Raw genomic sequence first — 23,684 nt, forward strand, 5'->3', positions numbered from 1 at the left:
TGTGATCAATTCTAACGATATTTCTTTATTATTCTTATATTGTATTTTGGGCCGAACAATAACATGGTATTTATTTGTCGATTGCATTTTGTATGGATGGCTGAACCATGACGGTGTTGGTATTAATACCCGCAGCCTCTTCACATCAGCATTCACACACACACACACACACACACACACACTAAAAGACACACCCTCTGACACCGACCCCGAGCTCAGCATCCGTCTCACTCTCTCCAACACACGACCACTCCCCCCCCCCCCCCACCACCACCACCACCACACACAGCTGAGCTAATCTTAACACCACTGTAATGTTAAAAACTGATATCAAGACCATGATCATCGGATGGTTCCCCCCCACTGGGAACATTTCAGCATCATGAAGAGATCTTTCTCTGGCTCACACTGCCCAACAAAAAAGAAGTAAATAAACCATAACTGCTCCACATCACGTCTTTGTTTGAAGCAGAGCGAAAACTAAACAGTCAAGTCAGGTCACGGAGACGAAAAGCAGACCAGAGCTGCTGATTTCTTATTCTCATGAGAGAAGAAAAGCTTCCTCCGCCAGTGAGCACGACATAAAATAGAATAATTAATAACTGCATAATAAAGTACTGTGGAGGGAATCTAAGGTCATACTGGGACATTTGTTTTTTTCCCCAATGTCATATTCTTCGACCGGCTTTAAATTACTGACGGATGTTAGGTTACAGGTTATAGTTTTCCTACAGTGTAATAAAAGTGTGTCTGTAATATTGATTTTTTTTATTTTTTTAAATCGATCAAATCATTTAACTCCTCTGATCTATTTCGCCTGTTTAAAGATGTGTCAGCACTTTTAAACTGCCGGTAATATTATGAATTCAGGTCTTTACAGCTGTTTCGACTGGAAATGAACTAAACAACTCTCCGTGTTGAATGGAGTCTGTGGATGTGTTGAAACCAACGGCATCACATCGCTCTGATTTATAGGTCAATTGTGTGGAGAAAAACCAAGTCAGCTTCCGGCAACCAGCTTTACTCATTGAACTCTTGAACTTTCTCAAAAAGCTCTGGGTAAATATATTCATGTGGATTTCAAACCAAGAGAGATTAAACATCATTGATAAACAAAAGCCTGAAATTGTTAGCTAATTAAATTAAGTGTGTATAGACATTACCAGATATAAACCTCAAATTAAAGCCGGATGTGTAGGATTTGTTACACACACCTATGATGGACAGGTGTTTAGAGGGGTCCCATCAATAAAAGTCAGTCATTATCGAAGAAACTCTTCATGGACCTTTTCACTGAAACATGTCTTTCTCTGCAAGACAGATAAATGTAGATCAGGAAGGCAGATTCATCAAAGTTTTTAGACTTCTTGACATTTGAGGACGTCTCAAACTGCACTGTAACTTATTACTTGTCACCTATTTCTATAGCTTGCTTCGTGTTTTAATTATTTGTTCTTAATCGTTTTCTTTTGATGCTTTTACACGTTGAATCGCCTCGTTGTTGAGACGTTTTATACAGAATAAACTTGCCTCGACTAACTTTTGAATAATTCGATTTTGTTAAATCCATCCATCATTTTGAGAGGCGAGGGTGACATTGACAGACATCTTGTTTTGTCCGAGTCATGGTGCCAAACCCAAAACACATTCAGTTTAAAATGATATACAACTAAAAAAAAACAAATCCACTGTGGTCTAATTAGTGCATAAAGTTACTGTTTTTAATTGTGAAATGAGCCCAGGATAAAAAAATAAAAAAAAGCATTTCGTAATAACCAACTTGTGCCAACAATACACAAAGGAGGAGACGGTTCTGCCTATTTATGCTTTTAGTTAGCTCTTAATAGCCGTTCTTTATGTATAATGAAGCAGTTAATAGGAAACGTAATCACTGCAGATGCAGGGCTGCCTGACTTCAGTACATGCGTAGTGTGAACAACAGGGATGTTTAAACAAGTATTAGTTCAAGACAGAAATTAAAATGGAATAAAAGAAAATGAACTGCTGCTCTAAACTTGCAAATATAATGAATTTTGTTCTGGAGGTGATCACAGTTTTCATTCTTAGATTTCTTGGGGCACTTTTTCTTTTTTTCCTTTTCTCAAATCTTTTTTTTGTGCAAATATCATCTACCCAGAAAGAAGGACAGCGAGTTACATGACATCCAACCGTGTGTCGCTGGGAGGTCGTATAACTGTGACAAACTAGTGTTGTGAGGCGTTCAGGGTCAAGTTTTACACTTGGTGGAGGTGGAGGAGGAGGAGGAGGTGGTGGAGGAGGTGGTGGAGTCACTTTTGACCCCTTCAATTTCCTCCACTTCTCACAGGGTCGTTTTCACCTTCAACAGGACCTGTCAGCATCATCCACGTTACCATGGAAACCAGCCCTCACCCAATAAAAAAAAAAAAAAAAAGGAGCTTAGTAACCCCCCTCCTCTCCCCTCTCCACCCCCCCCTCACCCCCCACGCCCTGCCCCCTGTCAATCAAAGTGCTTCCAGCGACACCTCCCATAATGCAGAGCGACTTCTTCCTCGACCCTCAACTTCCTGCGTTGTCTCTCCAGTTGGACCCTCCAGCGGATGAAGTGTTCATCTCAACACCCTCCGGAGGCTTTGTTTAGTTTAGTTTAGTGTTTTTTTTTAATAAAAGACCATAAAGGTGCTCGGAGGTTGTTTTCAGCGGACAGCTGTGACTCACATCAGGATTTATGTTAGCATGAGCTAACAGGGAAGAAAAAAAAAAAAAACCTCCACCCCTGACAGTGTCCCCTCCACCCTCTCCACCCCCACCCTCCCTCCACCCTCCCTCCACCCGTCTCTCCGGCGCTGTCAGCAAACCCTTGTTTACTCGCCGCCTTCCGGTCAAAGCTAACGTCAGGTCACAGATGCACTGATTTCACGTTAGCATCCCGGGCTAGCTGTTGGTAGCAGAAAGGGGGCTTGGGATGGCTTCGTCTGTCCAATTTCGCGCCCCTCGTCAAACACCTCCTGAACGGGTTTAATATCGCGGTTACCAGTAAATAAATAAACTAAAAAAAATACATAAACAAACAAATAAAACGACCAAACTTAGCGGCTCCATGTCAGCGGAGTTAGCACGCGAGGCTAACCGATGAGGAGCTAACGTCGGGGACATCGTTTCCCATCAGCCGTGACAACGCTCCGCTCCTACCTCATACTTCACTTCCCCATCGCGTCGATCCGCGGAGAAAGCAGCGAGTCGCGTCTTCAGGTGGCCATGAAACGCGGCGTGTCGTCTCTCCGGCGGTTCTCCCGAGGTTTGAGGTCCCGACCGAGGGGACAGCTGGAAAATGGGGGTAACGCGACTGACGCTATCGCGAGATGTGGCCGCGTTAATAAGCGCGCGGAAAGAAATCTCGCGAGAACTTTACGAGCCGTTTTCTTTTTTTCTTTTTTTTCCCCTCAAAGGTTCAAACGGATTAAATCCTGTCGGCTGCTGTTTCTTAGACATAAACATGATGGGAAATCACGTTTTACAGGATTAAATGCCAAAAAACAACAACAACAACAACAACAACAGATGTTTAGAATGTTATTTCCCCCCCCCCAGAAATATAAATAAAATGCTAATTTAACGAAGGAACATGAAAAAAAAACTCGAGTTTTTATATTTATCTTTTTGGGAAACATCTTCGTTTAAAGGAAATACGATTAAAATCACAAGCATTAGGATTAAGATCACTATAAAAGAGCACAAGGCAAGTCATTTGTCAGACAAATTAAATTATACACACACACACGAAGAAAAACAGGCTTTTTGTTGTTGCCAAATATAGCAGACATATTACATAAAACATGTGACCGAATACACTTGCTGCAATTAGATAAACATTTATATATATATTTTTTTATGTATAAATCAATTAATTTTTTTTAAAAGGAAGTAGATGATTCCAAGATTTTTTTTAAATTATTTTTTAAATATATATATGTATATTTATGGCAGCAAATGAAAATTATTCTCAATATCAGTTAATCTGTTGATTGTTATTTGAAGTAGCTGTCTGGTCTTAAACATGTAAGTTAAAGGTGAAAATAGTAGACCATGGTGCATCCAAAAATGTCTTGTTTTATTCCGACCAACAGTTCGCAATCAAAATATATCACGGTAATTCTCCTGGAGGAGGAAAGGAAGCAGAATTTATTCAAATTTAATAAACTGGAATCAAACAATTCTTGTATTTAAACGTTAATAAATTATGAAAATAGTTGCTTAACAATTTTTCTGCCGATCACCTAATTAATTAATCGACTGATTGTTGCCACTCTGACTATATTAAAACATTATTGAATAAGGCATTTGATAACTTCATGTGATAAAGTGTTGAACCGTTCATGTGAAATTTCTCTTTTTGAGTAAATCCTTCTTCCTTTTAGCAGTTTTGAATGAAACCAATAAATATATTTTTTTGATTCTGTGGTTGGTGAATATTTCTAAACAATTTCAAAATGTACTCCTCTAAATTTCTAATGGCAGTTTTACTGTAAATATGTTGCAAAAAAAGAAAAAAGAAGAAGTTTTCCTTTGCTTTGTAGTCGTTGTTGGGGTGCTTTGAAGATCTTATAGCTTCCAGTAGGGGGCGACATTGCGATGATGTCATTACCAACAGACAAAAAAAAAAAAAAAAAAAACGAAAAACAACGAAGAAGAAAAAGATCAGCTGATTCGAGCCAGCGAGTCCATGAGCCGCCGAAGACACGAAGACACGAAGACATTTCTAATACGAGGAAAGGGTTGATGTCAGTCACATTTTTAACATTTTAAAATCCTCAGGTGAATTTAAAGGCGGCGGTATGAAAGGTTTGTACTGCCGGGCCGCTGGGACCGACGCTGAGCCCAAGTTCGTGATTCAGGAAACGGTGAGTTTGACGCTGGCTGCAGGATGTCAGAATAAACCAGGCAGGTTATCGTGATCAGAAAGAGATCGATCATTAAATCTGCACGTGTGAAACTGTGGCTCCACCTGCAGACATCCCAGCTGATAAGTTGCACGTTAAAGTAAATCAGAGTTTAAATATAACACGTAAGTTGGTCGACAGCATTAAACAAAATCTAGAGGCAGGAAAGTGTCAGTGGTATTCATAATGTAATGTCTTATTTTATATTTTAACTCTATTTGTGTTTAACTTGATCTGTTCTCATGCATCTCATTTATTTTCTATATTTTTAAATGTTCCTTTATATCTGTTTCTATGTGCTGTAAAGTGCTTTGAGCTGATGAAAAGTTCTACACAAATAAAGTTTAATATTATCAATATATTTTTATTTATTTATTTTTTAATGAGGCTTTCTGTGCATTTTAACTTTGTAACCACTAACCTGGGTTAAACTGTCCTTCCCTCCAGACCGTCCCAGATGTTTTAGGCAGCCATGAGGTCAGAGTTCAGGTGAAGGCGTGTGGACTCAGCCCGCTGGACCTGAAGGTACTGACGCCAGTTCAATCCGCACAAATAAACGAGGCCACGTTTCATGTAGAACACGAACGATTGTCAGCGTTGGTCCTTCGGTCCAAACAAAAGGTGTAAATTCAAGTGTTTAATATAATACTTTTGAATAATTAAAGTAATTCACGAGTGCATGTTTACATTTCTAAAAGTCCAAATATATTCAAAATTCTTCATATCACTTACAAAGTGCAGATGTCCGTCCATGCACATCTATCAGTATTTTTTAACCCTTATTTCTAGTGGAAAGCTTGTTTGTGTGACTACAGTATTGTTGTGTCGGTGTTGTTTCTTAACTTTCATGTCACTGAATTGACTTCAAACTCGACTCGTCTCTTCTCATGTGTCCGTTCAAAGTTGCTCGGTGACGTCGGGCTCCGAAGGGAATTCATTCCTGTCGGCAGAGAGGTGTCCGGTGTCGTCCTTCAAGGTTGTAAACAAACAAACAAACAAATGCACTCTTCACTCATATAATAATAATAATAATAATAATAATAATAATAATAATAATAATAATAAAGACATGCGATCAGTTTTAGATTGGTGGTTTAAACTGGTCAATTTCTGTTTTGTCTCACAGTTGGAGCCAATGTCTCCTTCTTCCAGCCGGAGGACGAGGTTGTAGGTAGGAAATGTTTCTTTTAAAGCGATCCTGGACTCCAAACTGGAGACGTTTGATTTTGTGATCAGATCGGTTTGTGGAAGATTGAGCATGCGAGCAGGAATTTCCTTTTAACGTTTTTTTCATCATCTAATTCCTTAAAATAAATAAGAATATGTAATCAACCAGTGCCTTTCTATATTTTGCACCTGTGACATGATCTTCAAATCTACATATGCTCTTATGTCGAATTAAATCATGTTAATTTTTTACCAAAATCTTTAATATTTGTAGATCTTTGGACACAATAACACAGTCAACAATATCAGTCAAACATTTTTAATCATATGGTCTTGAATTCTTGACGTTGTGTCGTATGTGTTGTTGCAGGTATTAATTGTGTCCGTATTGCCTCTCCAGGTATTCTCCCCCTGGACTCCCCCTTCTCTGGACTCTGTGATGTCATCGATGTAGATGAACACCATTTAGGTGCGATGCGCACACACACACACACACACACACTGCAACAGGAGATGTGATTTATGAAAAGTGTCTAAATCACAGTGAACCTTCGTTAAAATGTAAATAATTACTACTGATAAAAAAAAAAAAAGTTTTTATCCGATTGTTCTCTAACGAAAAGTGACAAAAACGATTTCGCTCTCCTTTTCAGGTGGATAGAAAATCATCCAAAATATATATATATATATATATATATTTTTTTATATATATAAAAGGAGAATTCCACCATTAAAAAAAATCCTCCAACAGCTGTTGAAATAAACACACGTGTGTCTTTCCAATGTTCTCCAGTTCAGAAGCCAGAGAAGCTGAGCTCGCTGTGCGTCGCGGGAGCGCTGCGTGACGGCCTCCGCGCTTACACTGCGCTGCACACGCACGCTCGCGTGGCGGCCGGACACACACTCCTGGTCATGGACGGAGCCAGCGTACGTTAAAAAAAAAAAAATAAAAATAAAATAATAATAATCTTGTCACTTATCGTGGTAAAAAGCTGACATAACGAGTAACCATCTCATCTGCTCTCTCTTCCCAGTCTTTCGGCCTGATGTGCATCCAGCTGGCTTGTTACCACGGAGTCAAGGTCCTGACCACGTCGCACTCGTCACAAAAACACACGTTTCTGGAGCAGCTTCGGCCCAGCGTGGGTACGTGACACCCGACGCGGTGAAAGTCTGCAGCCTCCCCTTTGAAAAAAGCCGGTTTTCATGATTTGTTTGTAGCATGTCTTCAAATCCCCCCCAAAAAATCACAGCAGTTATTCTGAAGAACTGCGATTTTTCTTACTCGTGCTCCACTTTTCAACCTTTTTATCTTCGCTTCCCCCTCCTCCTCCTCCTCCTCCTCCTCCTCCACTTGTTTCCCTCCAGGGGTTCAGGATCCTTTAGTAGGTGAGGTCTTTTTTTTCTGTCATTCCAACTCACTCACTTGCTTCCTTGCTGGATTTCTAATTCCTGATTTAAACAGTGATTGTATGTCGTTGCCATTTAAACTGTAGTTGTATTATTTATTTATTTTCCGTGTCCCTCTGCTGTCTCGATGATTCTACATTCATATTTTTTTCCCATATTTATATGCACTTCTGCAACCCAAACATTAGCCCTTGCTGTTTTCATATAGGTAAATAAAGACTGCATGAAAACATGTCGTCATCTGAACCCTGCTGCCACCGTGTGGACAATATGAAGAGTTACAAGCAGTTCAACTTCCATGAGCTTGTGACGTCTCAGTCATGTCAATTTCTTCAGTTTTAAATGTATTATGAGCCGGAGTGACTCATTATATTCTGTGTCTGTGTCTCAGCCAGAGTTATTCCAGTGTACAGCAGCTCATCGGACCTGCTGCCTGTGGTTCTGGAGGAGACGGGAGGACTGGGGGTGGATATAGTCGTTGACTCTGGAGGTAAAAACAAAAACAGACTTTCAGTAATGCACTAATATGTATAAAAAGTAGTAAAAATGTAAGAGCCCTCAAGCTTCTCCTTGTGTTCAGTCCATCTGCACGAGAAGGAGGAGGAGCATGAGGAGAAGAAATTCCTCCCACACAAACATGACATCATCAGTGTGCTGGGAGCGGGGGGGCACTGGGTCACATCCCATCAAGACCTGCAGGTCAGTGGTGGATGTAAAAAAAAAAAGAAGATTAAAAAACATGTATTTTATACAGATTATTCCTTTTTTTTTTTACTTTCGTGCAGCTCAGTTGAAAAGTAAATAATTTTTTTTTAAAAAGGCACTTCAATTTGAATAATTAAATAAAAATGTACAATTCATTTGGCTTCTTAAGTGCCTGAATGTTCAGAGTTAATTTATACCTGCTCTTTCTTTAATGTCACTTTTATGTGTTTTTTTGCAGTTGGATCCTCCAGACTGCAGATTATTATATTTAAAATCCGCCTCTCTGTCGTTCCTGAACCCTGAAGTCTGGACAGCTTCATCAGCTCAGCAGGGCAGATACCTCCGTATCCTCGCTCACAGTCTTTAATCTGTGAAAAAAACAAAACATGCTCGGGCCTCTTTCAGGTCTTTATGAGTCCTTAACAGCTTTTTTTGTGCAGATATTCTAAAGGATATTGTAGAGAAGATGTCGACTGGAGTTCTCAGGTAACTCAAACTCTTGTAACACCGTTAACCAGCTGAGTTTAAAAGTTTTAAAAACCGCCAACGTTGTCCCGTCTGTCATCTCCCAGACCTCAGCCAGAGCAAGGGGTTCCTCTCTACGAAGCCACGGTTGCCATGGAGACGGTGCAGCGTCACCCGCAGAAAAAGGCCGTCGTTCAACTCTGACCTCCCCCCCCCAAAAAAAAAAAAATAGAGACCCGAGACGACGCAGCCGGATCAGTTAGTTCAACGTGTTAAAAGGCTTCAGAGGCGGATGAAAACTGTCACGGCTGTCGGGTTAACAGCAAAACACGCATGTTCACAACCTTTGGTTCCTACAACCATTGTGTAAGCACGTGTGGCCATTGTTTGAGAATCCAGTTTCATTTGACCCCAATAAATACACATTTTTATCATAAAATACGACTGCAGTTCTGGTTACTTGCTGACACATTTTTCTGTTATTGCAAATACAGAAAAGTTTTATGTCCAAATTACAACCAAAACAGGAAACTGCAATTTAAGCTGCCGTCATAAAACGTGTTGTGTAATGTTGCAGTTATTGTCCTCTGAACTTTGTAATAACCTGAAAAAAACAAAACAACAACTATAGAATTAAAATGTTTAAAAACTGTTTTGGTTTTTTAATTAAAAAAATAAAATAAATACATTAAACGACATAACTCGGAGCTCGAAATGCATCTTCACACTCTGCTGCTGTGCAACTATTTCCCCACAGTTTTGTCTTGCAGAAGTGCTGAAGAGTATTTTGTTTACAGTATTTGTTTTTGAGGGCAGATGTTCTTCCAGCAGCACGTCAGACCATCCCGGTCATCGGGCGGGGCAGAAAAACAGCTCGGCCAATAACCCGGCTCCATTCGGAAACAAGAGGGCCAATCGGCTGTCAGCTCACAGCGCCGACGTCGACGTCTGGTTGGCATGACGACATGTCGTCAGTCTGTCTGAGTGAAGCTTCCAGTGCCTGAAGACAGCTTCCCAGGATGCACCTCTCCTCCTGCCGCAGCGACGCGACCACACGGAGCTGCTCTCTGATTGGCTGCTCACACTGTCGGTGGAGGAGGGAGATCTGAACACAGCACATTAAAAACAAATTATAAAAACATTAGGTTGTGTGTTGCATTACTGAAAAACAGTTAGCTACACACACACACACACACACACACACACACACACACACACACACACACACACACACACACACACACACACACACACACACACCTTCTCCACAGCGGTGTGTGTGTCCTGTAGAAGTCGCTGACAAACAGTCTCGGCCGTCTGAATGCTCCACTCCTCCCTCTCCTCACACACCGCTTGGCCGAGCAACACCGCCTTCCAGTGGTGACTGAAAACACACACACACACACACACACACACACACACACACACACACACACACACACACACACACACACACACACACACACACACACACGTCCCATAGTTCATAATTCATTCAAGACAAACAAAGTGATCAAGTCAAAGGGTGCACATGTTGGTTTTAGAGCAGAGTAACATGGTGTAGCTTTTCTTTGATGCAGATGTGTGTGTGTGTGTGTGTGTGTGTGCGTGTGTGCGTGTGTGTGTGTGTGTGTGTGTGTGTGTGTGTGTGTGTGTGTGTGTGTGTGCGCGCGCGCAGCCTCACTACAGTGTCTGTGGCAGAGACATCAGTCTGAGAGCCGTCATCAGCCTCCAACCGGGACCTCCACTGGACACGGTGAGATTACTGAGGTAGAGATGTGAGAGTCATTTTAAATATCTGCAGTCATTTTAATGCATAAAATAATGCCTATCAGAAATATTACCTTTGTTCACAGACAAATCACTCAATACATGAAAAGAAAAAAAGTCTTACTGAAGGAAATTGTTCTCTCTGAGGAACTTGATCTTCTGTTCCAAACTTCTGTCGCCTTTTAAAACCTCACAGAGGAGATCTGGAGGAGCAGTCAGACGTACAGTTTGAAGTAATTTTGGAGGTAAAATAAGGGCACACATTACAAAATGTACCCAACAATAGTTTTTATGGTGAAATGTTTTTTTTTTTTTTTAAATACTTATTTACTTTTATTCAGCAGGTGTTTTTTAAGTTGTTTTTATTTACCTGCGTCCACGTAGACCACGCTGTGCGGGTTGGAGTTGGCGACGAAGCCGTACTCCAACAGCAGGCGCTGGTTGTCGTGGGAACCGTAGTTAATGAAGGCCTGCCGGTGGCGCGGCGTCCCGGAAACACTCCTGATTTCGTAACATCTCGTCGCGCCGCTGAAACGGGCTTCTACCTGGGGAAAAAAAAAAGATGTGTGAATCTTCTCCAACTCAGGAAGCACAACATATTCAGGTCCGAATAGTTACTTTGAGGAAAATAAACAGGAAGTAGGATTACAGGATCTAATGGGTGTTTACCTGCACGTCAGGCCGGTGGTTGAGGAGGTCCAGAAACGGAGCTAAAGCGTAATTATCCTGTCCTGACAGGAAGTCGTTGGACGGATGGGACATGAAGACGGAGCGTGTGTTGACACTACACCAGGCCCACCTGGAGGAGGAGCAGCAGGAGTACAGCAACAGTTATTGTCACATTTTCATTGTTATACGCAACTGTTGTGAAGCGAACTGATAATTTGGTCAAAGAAATTTGAATTTAAATCGTATGTTTTTGTACCTCAGCGCCTCGAATGTGAACACGTCTTCTGCCGGCTGGCTCAGGATTGGCTGCAGGGACCTGAACCAATGAACCAATCACAGCTCGAGACGTTATTCACGTATAAAGACTGATGGGACGCTTCTTTAATGCCTTTTAAATATTTATTTAGATGCAACAGGAAAAGGTGCCAAAAAAAACCCAAAAAGCAGTTTCAAAATGCACAGAAGACTAAATACCCAAAACAAAGCTAATCAAACACTGTTTTTTATCACATAGTTTAAACAGTAGTTCAGAGGTTAAATTGGATTTTGCCATGTGATTCTAATCTGAGTTATCCGTCACCTGAAAAACTCCTGATTGGAGGAGTGGATCTCCAGCACCGCCTCCTTCTGCTCTAAGGCCCGCCTCCGCACACTGGCGGGCAGCGCGGACGTGACATCATCGCTGAAATAGGCGGGGCAGGTGTACGTTTTAGGCAGCGCGTCGACGTAAGGGAACCAATCGGAGGCTTCCCCTCGGTGCCGCTCGCACACCAGGAAGACGCAGAGCGCCAGGAGGGGCGAGACTCGGGGCGTCCAGCTGGCACAAAATGAAAATAAAATAACGACAGTTTTTGATTAATGTCATCGTGCCGAGAGCTTTTTCACCCCAGCAGGAGGAAGGAGGATCTGACTGAAAGATATTTCACTGTTTTTACCTCCTGACATAGTGTCCCAGGTAACTTCCCAGGACAGTCGAGGTTGTGAGGAGACAAGATTCAGGAAGAGAAATGATCAGCTCACCGGGCTGAAACAGACAAAAGAGGTTTTTAATAAACGGCTCACACACAGCACGTCCACACACTCCTGAAGCAGAAGACTTTATGCCGTTTATTAACTGTCTATTAATCAATAAATCAACCTTCTGCCAGTCAAAGTTAAGAGTGAACAACTTGAGAAATGTACTTGTTAAACATAATCCTACAAACCATGACTGTAAAAAAGGAGGAGCATTATTTTTATTATGACTACCTTACTGTTGTACCTCATTCTTTATTTAAATTCAAAAGGAAAACATGTATAAAAAAAATGTAGCTATAACTGAATAAAATGAGATAACACTTTATTAATCCCGCAAAAAAACAATAATATATAAACACACACACGAGCTATATAAGCAAAATAAATAAATACATGCATAACTAATGAGCAGGAAGGAATGACAAACTAAACTTTAGATTTCCAAAAGAAGATTGTCTCTCACGTTGCAGTATTTACGAGGGCAAAACTGTAAAATCTTTTTTTTTAATCTTAATCCAGCGTGAGATTGGCTGGATTACCTTTATAGTTTTGAGAGTCTGCAGTCCTCGGCCGGTGTCTGCATGAAGAAGAGCAGGACAAACACAAAACTGCTGTCACATTCAAAAGAAGCTGAATGTCACATTTAAACACACACACACACACACACACACACACACACACACACACACACACACACACACACACACACACACACACACACACACACTGTCTATCACTGACTGTGTGCATTTTGTGTAGTTGGTGTTTGCTGATGGTGCAAAAATACTCCTAATAGAATCTAACGAGTAAATAAATTGAGGTTGAATAATTCTGCCGAGACGTTTGAAGTCGTACCGGTGAAGTCGGCCGGCTGCAGCCGAGTCGATGTGAATCCTCGTCGGTGGAGAAACTTCATCAGCCTCACGTACTGCTGCTGATGACACAGAGAGGCTGAAACACACCGAGAGGGAGAAACAACCCGTCTGACCTGAAACACATCAACAGCACTGAAACTTTGAAGGATAAACAACAAAAGCAGTAAAAAAATAAATAAAAAAAGCCGTAATAATAAAAACGTCTTCTTACCTGATTGGACGGTGCTTTCGCGTTTCTGCCTCCTCGTCCTCGCAGCTCGTCCGGCTCTCCGGCCGCGACCTCTCATGACCTCTGAAACCTGTGAATAAACACACGTAAAAAAAAAAAAAAGATCATTTTAAACACAACATCTGGAGGCTCTCTGAAGTCGCACAGCTGGAATGTATTCATCACTATCGACAGCCATAAATAACACGTATATCTTCAGATGTGGAAAAAGTACTCCGATAAAAGCACCACCACAGAATGTTTTATAAGTATATAATAATAATAATAATAATAAACTTTATTTGTAAAGTGCTTCACAACAAGATAATTACATGCAGTGTTTCACATATAAACAGATATAAAGGAACGTGTATAAATATGGAAAGGAAAGAAAGCTATAGTGGATTATAAAGTACAATATTTCCCTCTAAATTAAATGGAAACACTCAAGTAAAGTATTACAAAATATAAAACTGTACTGAAGCATCAGTCCCCTTTAACTGCTATTTTCATACACCTTCCTTTATTAAAAATGTCTCTGCACTTCTGTTAATCATGTTTTGTAAACACGTTCACGAGGTTTTGCAGCAACACGCTAAAATCACTGTTTTAATGTGGAATCAAAAAGCCAAATATTGGACAAACCTCAGCTGTCAGTGAATCAGCCGAAACCCTCCTTCACACGGTGTTAAACAAACAAACACACAAACAAACAAACAAACACACACATCAATGTTCAGTTCAACTACAGGCACGTATGAGCCATAAAATCCAAATAAAACACCGATGAACTGTCCTCAAACTCGATTTTCTGGCTCAGCGTGCCTCTCAAACCCACGTGTTCAACTTGTTTTTCTTCCGGGTATGCGCACTGGCGCTGCGCATAACTCCACCCACCTTCGTTTCCGTCCCATTTTTTATTTTTTGGTCCACCATAAATTCACTGCATATTTTTTTCTTCCCGTCTGCAGAGCTGTCAGTCCTCTTTGAAACTTCACCACCACCACCAGCTTCAAGTAAGAAAGCTCCGTTTCAATTCCTGGTTGGTTAGTCAGTTAGTTAGCAGCTGGTTTTACGTTTACTAGTTACACTAGAAGATGCCTCAGGCTGACAAGCGAACAGAAACGTTACGTAACGTAAAAAATAAAATAAAAAAAGGTACGTTAGTGTAACATAAAGCTCCATTTAACCTAAAATTACATGATTCAACAGGCTCTTTAAATCATGTGATACGGGTTATCTTTAATTCCTTGCATGTAAATATATAAACTTCATTTCATAGCCTGGTTGCAATAGTCATTCTGCAAAAGTCTCATAAAAGTTTGAATCAGGGTTAAAGGTCATTACTATGCTGGTATCATGAATGCACTATTTTTTTGTTGAATAAATTATTATTCAAATTTAAAGCTGTTTTAACTCTTACGTTTTCCACATTTAATGTTTTATATCACCTGTTCACGAATCTCCTGATACTTTATTCCTGTTTTTCTGCATTAATAGACTAATAAATATCTGACTTTCTTGTGCAGAAATTGTCACCGTGACTCAGCAAAATCCTGCGTTCATAAAACCAGTTGACCGACCTCATCGCTGAGTGATGGTCGATCTGTACACAAATCAAAGCGCCCACGTGAAAGCAGGGTGTGTGTGTGTGCTTCACGCGTGACTCGTGCTGTAAAGACTTTTGTGCGTTTTTGTGTGCAGACATGTCAACCAGGGTTGCCGTGGTAACGGGCAGTAACAAGGGCATCGGTCTGGCCATCGTCCGCGCGCTCTGCAAGCAGTTCGAAGGAGCGGTTTACATCACCGCCAGAGATGTGTAGGTCGTTCACCTGGGAACACCCTCGAAAGGCCTAAAAGTCTCTCAATAGTCACAATATCTATTTAATAGACTTATTATTATATATTGATATATTTGTGATCACTTTTTGCCTCCTCGTAGTACAAAAAGTGAGAGTTTGTTTTTTGTACCTTTGTTGTTGTTGTTGTTGTTGTTGCAGCGGTCGCGGTCAGGAAGCAGCAGAGTCTCTGAGCTCCGAGGGACTGAAGGCCATGTTTCACCAGCTGGACATCAACGACCCGAACAGCATCACCGCCGCCGCCGCTTACTTCAAAGAGAAGTACGGAGGAGTGGACGTCCTCGTCAATAACGCCGGGATCGCATTCAAAAGTATGTATATGCATATATATATTTATATATTTACAAATATTCCAATCAAAATGTTCTATTTAAATTCAAATAACTACAAAAAAAAGTTGGTTATTAGATTTTTTTTTAAAACATTTAATGCATAACTGAGACCAAAAATAAATAAACTGCTGACGTTCAGCGCTGTAACTACAGACTGAAGGAGGTGACTCTGACATCACGTTAACAAATCTCTCTCCTCAGATGCAGACACGACTCCGTTCGACGTCCAGGCCGAAGTGACGCTCAAAACCAACTACTTCGCCACCGGAGACATGTTGACTCACTTCCTGCCGCTCATCAAAAAAGGAGGTACGAAAGCAGAGCTGGACCAAACAAAGTCTACCGATAAACAGCTCAGTGCACAATAATGGCACAACATTTACTGTGGATTCAGAAACGAGCCCACAAGTTAGACTGCAGGTCAAGACACACACACAAAAAAAAGGCCGCGAAATCTAAGGAACTCTTTGTAAAAAATGGTGCAGGTATAAAACTATTTCTCAAGAATTGAGTGTTTCTCAGGAGCCTCAACAGTTTGTGACGTTAAAGAAGTTTGTCAACTATCAGGGACTTTTTCCTGGAGTCAAACTGCAATTAAAGGACTCCAATGAGGAAAAACATGCTCTGGGCTGGACCTCTTGGGGCCCCGTCCTCATAGTGAGGCACGGCGGTGGTAGTATCATGATCTGACCGGAGAAAAACAGGCGCACCAGTCAGAAACTGAAGGAAGGACGAATTACAAAGAAACAGCCTTTTAAGAAAAGCTGAACACGACCCGAATATTCACCTCTCAGCAGGACAATGACACTTTCTGAATCTGCTGTATTACTTTGGTGTGTTTCAGGTCGTTTGGTCAACGTCTCGAGCTTCGTGGGCTCCCGGACTCTGAACCAGTGCAGCCCGGCGCTGCAGCAGCGTTTCCGCAGCGAGGACATCACGGAGGAGGAGCTGTCGGGGCTGATGCAGCGATTCGTGGACGCCACCAAGAAGGGCGAGCACAAGCAGGACGGCTGGCCGGAGACGGCGTACGGAGTCTCTAAAACCGGACTGACGGTAACGATTGATCGGTTCTCTCGGTTCTTAAAAATGTGTAAAAAAAAAAATGGGTCAGATTTATATCAACCTCTGCATTCACTGCTCAAAACCAGCGGGCCTTAAAGATTAGATCAACTTAATGAAATTGCTCTTCTAACGCCGTATTTATAGGAACAATGATTTTTTAAATCTGCGTCTTCAGGTCCTGTCCATGATCCATGCTCGCCGTCTGTCCAAGGAGCGACCGAATGACGGGGTAAAACCAAGCACAAATAACACCTTTATTTTTCTGGTTTGTGTTCCAGTAAAGCTTCACCACTCACAAATTTTGTCATTATTATTATTATTCATTTGTTTTAGATCTTGCTGAATGCTTGTTGCCCCGGTTGGGTGCGCACCGACATGGCCGGCCCGAAGGCCCCCAAGTCACCAGACGAGGGCGCCGTCACGCCGGTGTACCTGGCCCTGCTGCCGGCCGGAGCCACCGCGCCGCACGGGAAGTTCGTGTCCGACAAGGAAGTTCAGCCGTGGTGAAAAGTGGGTTAAACAAAAAAAGGAGCTCAGGGGGAGTGAGTGAATGAGCGAGTTTAAAAACTTGCCAAAATATTCATACAGATTTTATGTTTTGTTTTTCTCAACATGAAATACTGTTCGTCTATCATTTGGAAAAATTTGACGCAAGCATCAGGAAAACTAGCAAAACACCAACATGTAAAATACATCAGTCTGAAGATCATGGCGGCTCTTTTCTCCGAATTAAAGCCAAAAAGATTATGTGTGTGTGTGTGTGTTTGTCTGCTGGATTATATACAAACAATACTCATGCTTGCATCTTTTTCTAAGTGCTGACTAATGTTTTAGTTAAAAAACATTCTCACTTTGCTTTCTGTAGTTTAAACAGTTATAAAAAATACAGTAAACACGCCTTAATTGGATGAAACATTAAACCTGAGAAAATAAAAAGCTTTTCTACAACACAACGTCTGGTCATTAAGAAAAAGGGTCAAAAAAGATGAATGAACTTTAAAAATCAAAAAGGTTTTCGTCCAAAATGTTGATAAACTGGGATGAAATTAGAGAAAGGACGATAAAAAAATACTTAAAACTGGTTAAATGGTTTTCTCATTCACAGGTTTTGTTATATTTTCCAGCTCAAATACAGAAGGAGGAAAAAAAAAAAATCACTTAGAAGCAGTTTCACTGAAACTGATTTTATCTGAGATGTTTTTTTTTTTTAAATTTTATCATCCATCTCCAGAAGGAGTTTAGATACATGAGTAAACATGGATTTTTTTTTTTGTGGATATCTTTCTCCACCACTGAATGAAATCCATTTCCATTACAGCTTTTTTTTACGTTTACTAGCTACACATGAAGGTGCCTCAGGCTGATGAGCAAACGGAAACGTTACATAACGTAAAAAAAAGGTACGTTAGTGTAACATAAAGCTCCATTTAAGCTAAAATTATATTACTAAACACAATTTAAATCTTGTGTGATACGGTTTATCTTCAATTTCTTTATATATATGTAAATATATATGTAAATATAAATATATAAACTTCATTTCATAGCCTGGTTACAATAGTCATTCTGCAAAAGTCTTACAAAAGTTTGTATCAGGATTAAAGGTCATTACTATGCTGGTATCATGACTGTGCACTATTTATGAGCTGTTTTAACTCATACGTTTTCTACATTTAATGTTTTATATCACCGGACAAGCCTGTTAAGGTGCCAGTTCACAAATCTTCTGATGCTTTATTCCTGTTTTTCTACATTAATAGACTAATAAATATCTGACTTTCTCAAGCAGAAATTGTCACCGTGACTCAGCAAAATCCTGCATTCATAAAACCTGTCGACCGAGCACATAGCCGAGTCATGGTTGATCCGTACATAAATAAAGCGCCCGTCTGAAAGCAGGGTGTGTGTGTGTGTGTGTGGGCGTGTGGGTGTGTCGGACTGTTATCACACATGTAATGTTTGGAGAAGGTTGATCCATGTACATAAGATTTACAGCAACTTGTAGTTTCATGCCGAGACACTCAAAATGGCCGCCACACCACGGGCACACCGATCGACGAAAACAAATTCTTTTAACAACTTTTCATCTCCCAGGTGTTATGATAGGACAGAGGAAATTTCAGGTCGGTGCGTCAAAATCTGTAGGAGGAGTTCGTTAAAATGAAACACGTGCAAATACCCCAAAAAAGGCTGTTATCAAACATGTAGCGTTTGGAGATGGTCGGTCCATTTACATAAGATTTACAGCAACTTGTAGTTTCATGACGAGACACTCAAAATGGCCGCCACGCCCATTGATTAAAACAAATTCTTTTAAAACTTTTAATCCCACACGTTTAAGAGTGCACAGAAAAAAAATTCAAGTCGGTCCGACAGAATCTCCAGGAGAAGTTCGTTAAAGTACAACACCTGCGAATCGCCAAAAATGGCGACTAAATTAAAAATGGCGGACTTCCTGTTGAGTTGACGTAACGGTGCATTGTCACTTTTTTGTACGTCTACGTGTGATACACGTGTCCACCGAATTTCGTGCATGTAGGTAAAGGTAACCGCCGGGGCCATTTGGCCACGCCCACTCGTGTCTCCACTATAATATGAAATTTTGTTGTTGAATATGATAAAGCCTCCAAAAAGGCAAATCATCTGTAAGAATAAGGAACGAGAAAATTAATTCCTTGAAGAACGAATAAAATACCTACAAACTGTCCTCAATCTTGATTTTCTGGCTCAGCGTTTCACAGGTGCGTCTCAAACCCACGTGTTCAACTTGTGTTTTTTTCCATGGATGCATAGATCCACCCACCTTTTCCTCCCCTTTGTTCCCATCCACCATAAATTCACTGCATATTTTTTTCTTCCCGTCTGCAGAGCTGTCAGTCCTCTTTGAAACTTCACCACCACCACCAGCTTCAAGTAAGAAACCTCCGTTTCAATTCCTGGTTGGTTAGTTAGTTAGTTAGCAGCTGGTTTTACGTTCACTAGTTACACTTTATTTAAACTACATTTAAAGATTTAAATCTCGAGTGATACGGTTTATCTTTAATTTATTTTTTATATATCTATATATATAGATATAAATATATAAACTTCATTTCATAGCCTGGTTGCAATAGTCATTCTGCAAAAGTCTCATAAAAGTTTGAATCAGGGTTAAAGGTCATTACTATGCTGGTATCATGAATGCACTATTTTTTTGTTGAATAAATTATTATTCAAATTTAAAGCTGTTTTAACTCTTACGTTTTCCACATTTAATGTTTTATATCACCAGTTCACGAATCTCCTGATACTTTATTCCTGTTTTTCTGCATTAATAGACTAATAAATATCTGACTTTCTTGTGCAGAAATTGTCACCGTGACTCAGCAAAATCCTGCGTTCATAAAACCAGTTGACCGACCTCATCGCTGAGTGATGGTCGATCTGTACACAAATCAAAGCGCCCACGTGAAAGCAGGGTGTGTGTGTGTGCTTCACGCGTGACTCGTGCTGTAAAGACTTTTGTGCGTTTTTGTGTGCAGACATGTCAACCAGGGTTGCCGTGGTAACGGGCAGTAACAAGGGCATCGGTCTGGCCATCGTCCGCGCGCTCTGCAAGCAGTTCGAAGGAGCGGTTTACATCACCGCCAGAGATGTGTAGGTCGTTCACCTGGGAACACCCTCGAAAGGCCTAAAAGTCTCTCAATAGTCACAATATCTATTTAATAGACTTATTATTATATATTGATATATTTGTGATCACTTTTTGCCTCCTCGTAGTACAAAAAGTGAGAGTTTGTTTTTTGTACCTTTGTTGTTGTTGTTGTTGCTGCAGCGGTCGCGGTCAGGAAGCAGCAGAGTCTCTGAGCTCCGAGGGACTGAAGGCCATGTTTCACCAGCTGGACATCAACGACCCGAACAGCATCACCGCCGCCGCCGCTTACTTCAAAGAGAAGTACGGAGGAGTGGACGTCCTCGTCAATAACGCCGGGATCGCATTCAAAAGTATGTATATGCATATATATATTTATATATTTACAAATATTCCAATCAAAATGTTCTATTTAAATTCAAATAACTACAAAAAAAAGTTGGTTATTAGATTTTTTTTTTAAACATTTAATGCATAACTGAGACCAAAAATAAATAAACTGCTGACGTTCAGCGCTGTAACTACAGACTGAAGGAGGTGACTCTGACATCACGTTAACAAATCTCTCTCCTCAGATGCAGACACGACTCCGTTCGACGTCCAGGCCGAAGTGACGCTCAAAACCAACTACTTCGCCACCGGAGACATGTTGACTCACTTCCTGCCGCTCATCAAAAAAGGAGGTACGAAAGCAGAGCTGGACCAAACAAAGTCTACCGATAAACAGCTCAGTGCACAATAATGGCACAACATTTACTGTGGATTCAGAAACGAGCCCACAAGTTAGACTGCAGGTCAAGACACACACACAAAAAAAAGGCCGCGAAATCTAAGGAACTCTTTGTAAAAAATGGTGCAGGTATAAAACTATTTCTCAAGAATTGAGTGTTTCTCAGGAGCCTCAACAGTTTGTGACGTTAAAGAAGTTTGTCAACTATCAGGGACTTTTTCCTGGAGTCAAACTGCAATTAAAGGACTCCAATGAGGAAAAACATGCTCTGGGCTGGACCTCTTGGGGCCCCGTCCTCATAGTGAGGCACGGCGGTGGTAGTATCATGATCTGACCGGAGAAAAACAGGCGCACCAGTCAGAAACTGAAGGAAGGACGAATTACAAAGAAACAGCCTTTTAAGAAAAGCTGAACACGACCCGAATATTCACCTCTCAGCAGGACAATGACACTTTCTGAATCTGCTGTATTACTTTGGTGTGTTTCAGGTCGTTTGGTCAACGTCTCGAGCTTCGTGGGCTCCCGGACTCTGAACCAGTGCAGCCCGGCGCTGCAGCAGCGTTTCCGCAGCGAGGACATCACGGAGGAGGAGCTGTCGGGGCTGATGCAGCGATTCGTGGACGCCACCAAGAAGGGCGAGCACAAGCAGGACGGCTGGCCGGAGACGGCGTACGGAGTCTCTAAAACCGGACTGACGGTAACGATTGATCGGTTCTCTCGGTTCTTAAAAATGTGTAAAAAAAAAAATGGAGTCAGATTTATATCAACCTCTGCATTCACTGCTCAAAACCAGCGGGCCTTAAAGATTAGATCAACTTAATGAAATTGCTCTTCTAACGCCGTATTTATAGGAACAATGATTTTTTAAATCTGCGTCTTCAGGTCCTGTCCATGATCCATGCTCGCCGTCTGTCCAAGGAGCGACCGAATGACGGGGTAAAACCAAGCACAAATAACACCTTTATTTTTCTGGTTTGTGTTCCAGTAAAGCTTCACCACTCACAAATTTAGTCATTATTATTATTATTCATTTGTTTTAGATCTTGCTGAATGCTTGTTGCCCCGGTTGGGTGCGCACCGACATGGCCGGCCCGAAGGCCCCCAAGTCACCAGACGAGGGCGCCGTCACGCCGGTGTACCTGGCCCTGCTGCCGGCCGGAGCCACCGCGCCGCACGGGAAGTTCGTGTCCGACAAGGAAGTTCAGCCGTGGTGAAAAGTGGGTTAAACACTAACATCATGGCGGCTCTTTTCTCCAATCTAAAGCCAAAAAGTGTGTGTGTCTGCTGGATTATATACAAACAATTGTCTTGTATCTTTTCTAAAAAACTAATGTTTTAGTTCACTTTGCTTTCTATAGTTTAAAGTTATACAAAAAATTATACAACTTCAACATGGAAAGATACAGTAACAGTAAACATGCCTTAACTGGATGAAACAATAATGCAATTAAACCTGAGAAAATAAAAATGCTTTTCTACAACACAACGTCTGGTCATTAAGAAAAAAGGTCAAAAAAGATGAATGAACTTTAAAAATCAAAAAAGTTGTATGTTGATAAACTGGGATGAAATTAGAGAAAGGATGATAAAAAAAATACTTAAAACTGGTTAAATGACACGTTCAAAAAAAATGTACATAATAATAATTTCATTTTGTAATTAAATAGATGATAAAAATTGTGTTCAGCTTGCTGAAAGTTTAAATAATTTCGATTTATTATGAGTTTAAAGATCCAATTTTTGACATGCAGGTCTGGTAGTGACGAAAGTAGATTTGTGAGAGATGCAACCTGCAGATGGAGATGAAGCCATTTAAATACGCCAACCATACAAGACATCAAAACTATCATGTAAATATACGTTTTCAGATTGTTTAAAGCTTTCAAAGAGTATCTCATCATTGCTGTATTTCCATCCTGAGATATGAGACAACCAATCAGGTTGAAGCTTCAACAAAACGAGACTTCAGCAAATAAATAAGTGGTTTTAAAGGATTAAATATATAGTGAAGATTGTATGATAAAATTCTCAATACAAGATGAAAACTAGCAACGTTAAGAGGCAGATTCATGGAGCTGCAGTGACCCCTGCTGGTGATGCTACACATTTTGAGTTATCCAAAGACTTCCAGTGTGATGTCATATACTGTATGTGCACCAGGGTGAATCAGAAGAGTTCAGTTTCCATAAGTACAGCGCAGATATACTCCACGGTAACGGGTCGAGTCAAAAATGAAGGCTGCCTTTGACACGCAATAAATGACAACCTCCCTGAAGAGATATTAATTCATCTGACGTTCAGTGATCCTGATGCAGCTGCACAGTTGGCAAAAGCTCACAGGAAGTCCAGCCTAAAGTTCTTCTTAATGTATTACAGCCTGTTAAAACAAGCTGGAATAAAAATTCTAAATGTTTTCAAACATATTTTTGCATCACAATCTTGCAATATTTGAATAAACGGCAAATATTTTTCTAAATCTGCATCATAAATTAACTCCAAAAAAGATATCAAAATTAATTTACATTGTGACAATGACCATAAATGTCTTAGATTATTATGTGATGTACAAACAGCATCTTTATGAGACTATAAAAATTATATATATATGAATATTAATATAAAAATACTATGACAAATCATAATAATATAAACATTTTGAAAACATTTCAGCTGTGATTTCTTTCCATTTTTATAATCCAAAAATTTGACATTTTGGTGAATATTTAAACTTTTTCCTGCAATAATATAACACACATTTGCTATATTTGCTTAAGTCCAACGTTAAAACCTTGTTAAACTAAAAATGTTTTAATAGCCACCCACCAAAGACAATAAAGGGGTTATTGTCATGTACATATTTAAAAA

General features: G+C 40.6%; 5 protein-coding genes across 6 annotated transcripts in view; 3 read left to right on the top strand and 2 right to left on the bottom strand.

Moving 5' to 3' along the window:
- Positions 1-3,311, bottom strand: part of itsn1 (intersectin 1 (SH3 domain protein)) — a 36,459-nt gene extending 33,148 nt beyond the window's left edge. Inside the window, exon 1 of the mRNA XM_069709314.1 lies at positions 3,172-3,311. The gene's annotated coding sequence lies outside the window, so the exon portion shown is untranslated. The remainder of the gene's footprint in view (positions 1-3,171) is intronic.
- A 1,338-nt stretch (positions 3,312-4,649) lies between these two features.
- On the top strand, positions 4,650-9,760 carry cryzl1 (crystallin, zeta (quinone reductase)-like 1). 2 transcript variants are annotated; one of them, XM_069709309.1, is made up of 13 exons: positions 4,650-4,880; positions 5,367-5,444; positions 5,823-5,895; positions 6,046-6,090; positions 6,487-6,555; positions 6,880-7,013; positions 7,121-7,232; positions 7,455-7,475; positions 7,888-7,986; positions 8,077-8,195; positions 8,440-8,545; positions 8,642-8,687; positions 8,774-9,760. In XM_069709309.1, exons 1-13 carry the CDS (start codon positions 4,815-4,817, stop codon positions 8,868-8,870), a joined length of 1,065 nt encoding a protein of 354 aa, XP_069565410.1. In that variant the 5' UTR covers positions 4,650-4,814; the 3' UTR covers positions 8,871-9,760. The 2 variants fall into 2 exon arrangements, with proteins under 2 accessions (XP_069565410.1, XP_069565411.1); XM_069709310.1 differs by lacking the exon at positions 7,455-7,475 and having other exon boundaries at positions 8,774-9,759.
- Positions 9,300-23,684, bottom strand: part of setd4 (SET domain containing 4) — a 40,659-nt gene continuing 26,274 nt past the window's right edge. Inside the window, exons 2-13 of the mRNA XM_069709308.1 lie at positions 13,209-13,296; positions 12,978-13,073; positions 12,662-12,699; positions 12,041-12,129; positions 11,686-11,922; positions 11,362-11,421; positions 11,106-11,235; positions 10,807-10,981; positions 10,561-10,639; positions 10,351-10,431; positions 9,927-10,050; positions 9,300-9,771 (exon numbers count right to left, since the gene is read on the bottom strand). Coding sequence (XP_069565409.1) covers positions 9,589-9,771; positions 9,927-10,050; positions 10,351-10,431; positions 10,561-10,639; positions 10,807-10,981; positions 11,106-11,235; positions 11,362-11,421; positions 11,686-11,922; positions 12,041-12,129; positions 12,662-12,699; positions 12,978-13,073; positions 13,209-13,296 — 1,380 coding nt within the window. The 3' untranslated portion in view covers positions 9,300-9,588. The remainder of the gene's footprint in view (positions 9,772-9,926; positions 10,051-10,350; positions 10,432-10,560; positions 10,640-10,806; positions 10,982-11,105; positions 11,236-11,361; positions 11,422-11,685; positions 11,923-12,040; positions 12,130-12,661; positions 12,700-12,977; positions 13,074-13,208; positions 13,297-23,684) is intronic.
- LOC138627165 (carbonyl reductase [NADPH] 1-like) lies at positions 14,104-17,205 on the top strand. The gene is made up of 7 exons (XM_069709312.1): positions 14,104-14,221; positions 14,910-15,024; positions 15,206-15,375; positions 15,598-15,705; positions 16,241-16,449; positions 16,634-16,687; positions 16,792-17,205. Exons 2-7 carry the CDS (start codon positions 14,912-14,914, stop codon positions 16,963-16,965), a joined length of 828 nt encoding a protein of 275 aa, XP_069565413.1. The 5' UTR covers positions 14,104-14,221; positions 14,910-14,911; the 3' UTR covers positions 16,966-17,205.
- Positions 19,265-22,289, top strand: LOC138627166 (carbonyl reductase [NADPH] 1-like). The gene is made up of 7 exons (XM_069709313.1): positions 19,265-19,371; positions 19,980-20,094; positions 20,273-20,442; positions 20,665-20,772; positions 21,308-21,516; positions 21,702-21,755; positions 21,860-22,289. The coding sequence occupies exons 2-7, from the start codon at positions 19,982-19,984 to the stop codon at positions 22,031-22,033; spliced, it is 828 nt and encodes a 275-aa protein (XP_069565414.1). The 5' UTR covers positions 19,265-19,371; positions 19,980-19,981; the 3' UTR covers positions 22,034-22,289.

The sequence above is a fragment of the Brachyistius frenatus genome, unplaced genomic scaffold (assembly GCF_029030835.1).
Source record: "Brachyistius frenatus isolate BFR_SWC_R1_liver_20210118 unplaced genomic scaffold, ASM2903083v1 Contig_82, whole genome shotgun sequence".
Classification (NCBI taxonomy): Eukaryota; Metazoa; Chordata; class Actinopteri; family Embiotocidae; genus Brachyistius; species Brachyistius frenatus.

What these genes read in the sequence shown, in the direction of transcription:
- cryzl1 (XM_069709309.1), top strand. Translation starts at nt 4,815, where the DNA reads ATGAAAGGTTTGTACTGCCGGGCCGCTGGGACCGACGCTGAGCCCAAG. An exon ending in AGTTCGTGATTCAGGAAACG is followed by an intron (nt 4,881 to 5,366) that starts GTGAGTTTGACG and finishes CCTTCCCTCCAG; the next exon opens with ACCGTCCCAGATGTTTTAGG. An exon ending in TCAGCCCGCTGGACCTGAAG is followed by an intron (nt 5,445 to 5,822) that starts GTACTGACGCCA and finishes GTCCGTTCAAAG; the next exon opens with TTGCTCGGTGACGTCGGGCT.
- LOC138627165 (XM_069709312.1), top strand. Translation starts at nt 14,912, where the DNA reads ATGTCAACCAGGGTTGCCGTGGTAACGGGCAGTAACAAGGGCATCGGT. An exon ending in CGCCGGGATCGCATTCAAAA is followed by an intron (nt 15,376 to 15,597) that starts GTATGTATATGC and finishes CTCTCTCCTCAG; the next exon opens with ATGCAGACACGACTCCGTTC. An exon ending in TCTCTAAAACCGGACTGACG is followed by an intron (nt 16,450 to 16,633) that starts GTAACGATTGAT and finishes CTGCGTCTTCAG; the next exon opens with GTCCTGTCCATGATCCATGC.
- LOC138627166 (XM_069709313.1), top strand. Translation starts at nt 19,982, where the DNA reads ATGTCAACCAGGGTTGCCGTGGTAACGGGCAGTAACAAGGGCATCGGT. An exon ending in GCCGCTCATCAAAAAAGGAG is followed by an intron (nt 20,773 to 21,307) that starts GTACGAAAGCAG and finishes GGTGTGTTTCAG; the next exon opens with GTCGTTTGGTCAACGTCTCG. An exon ending in TCTCTAAAACCGGACTGACG is followed by an intron (nt 21,517 to 21,701) that starts GTAACGATTGAT and finishes CTGCGTCTTCAG; the next exon opens with GTCCTGTCCATGATCCATGC.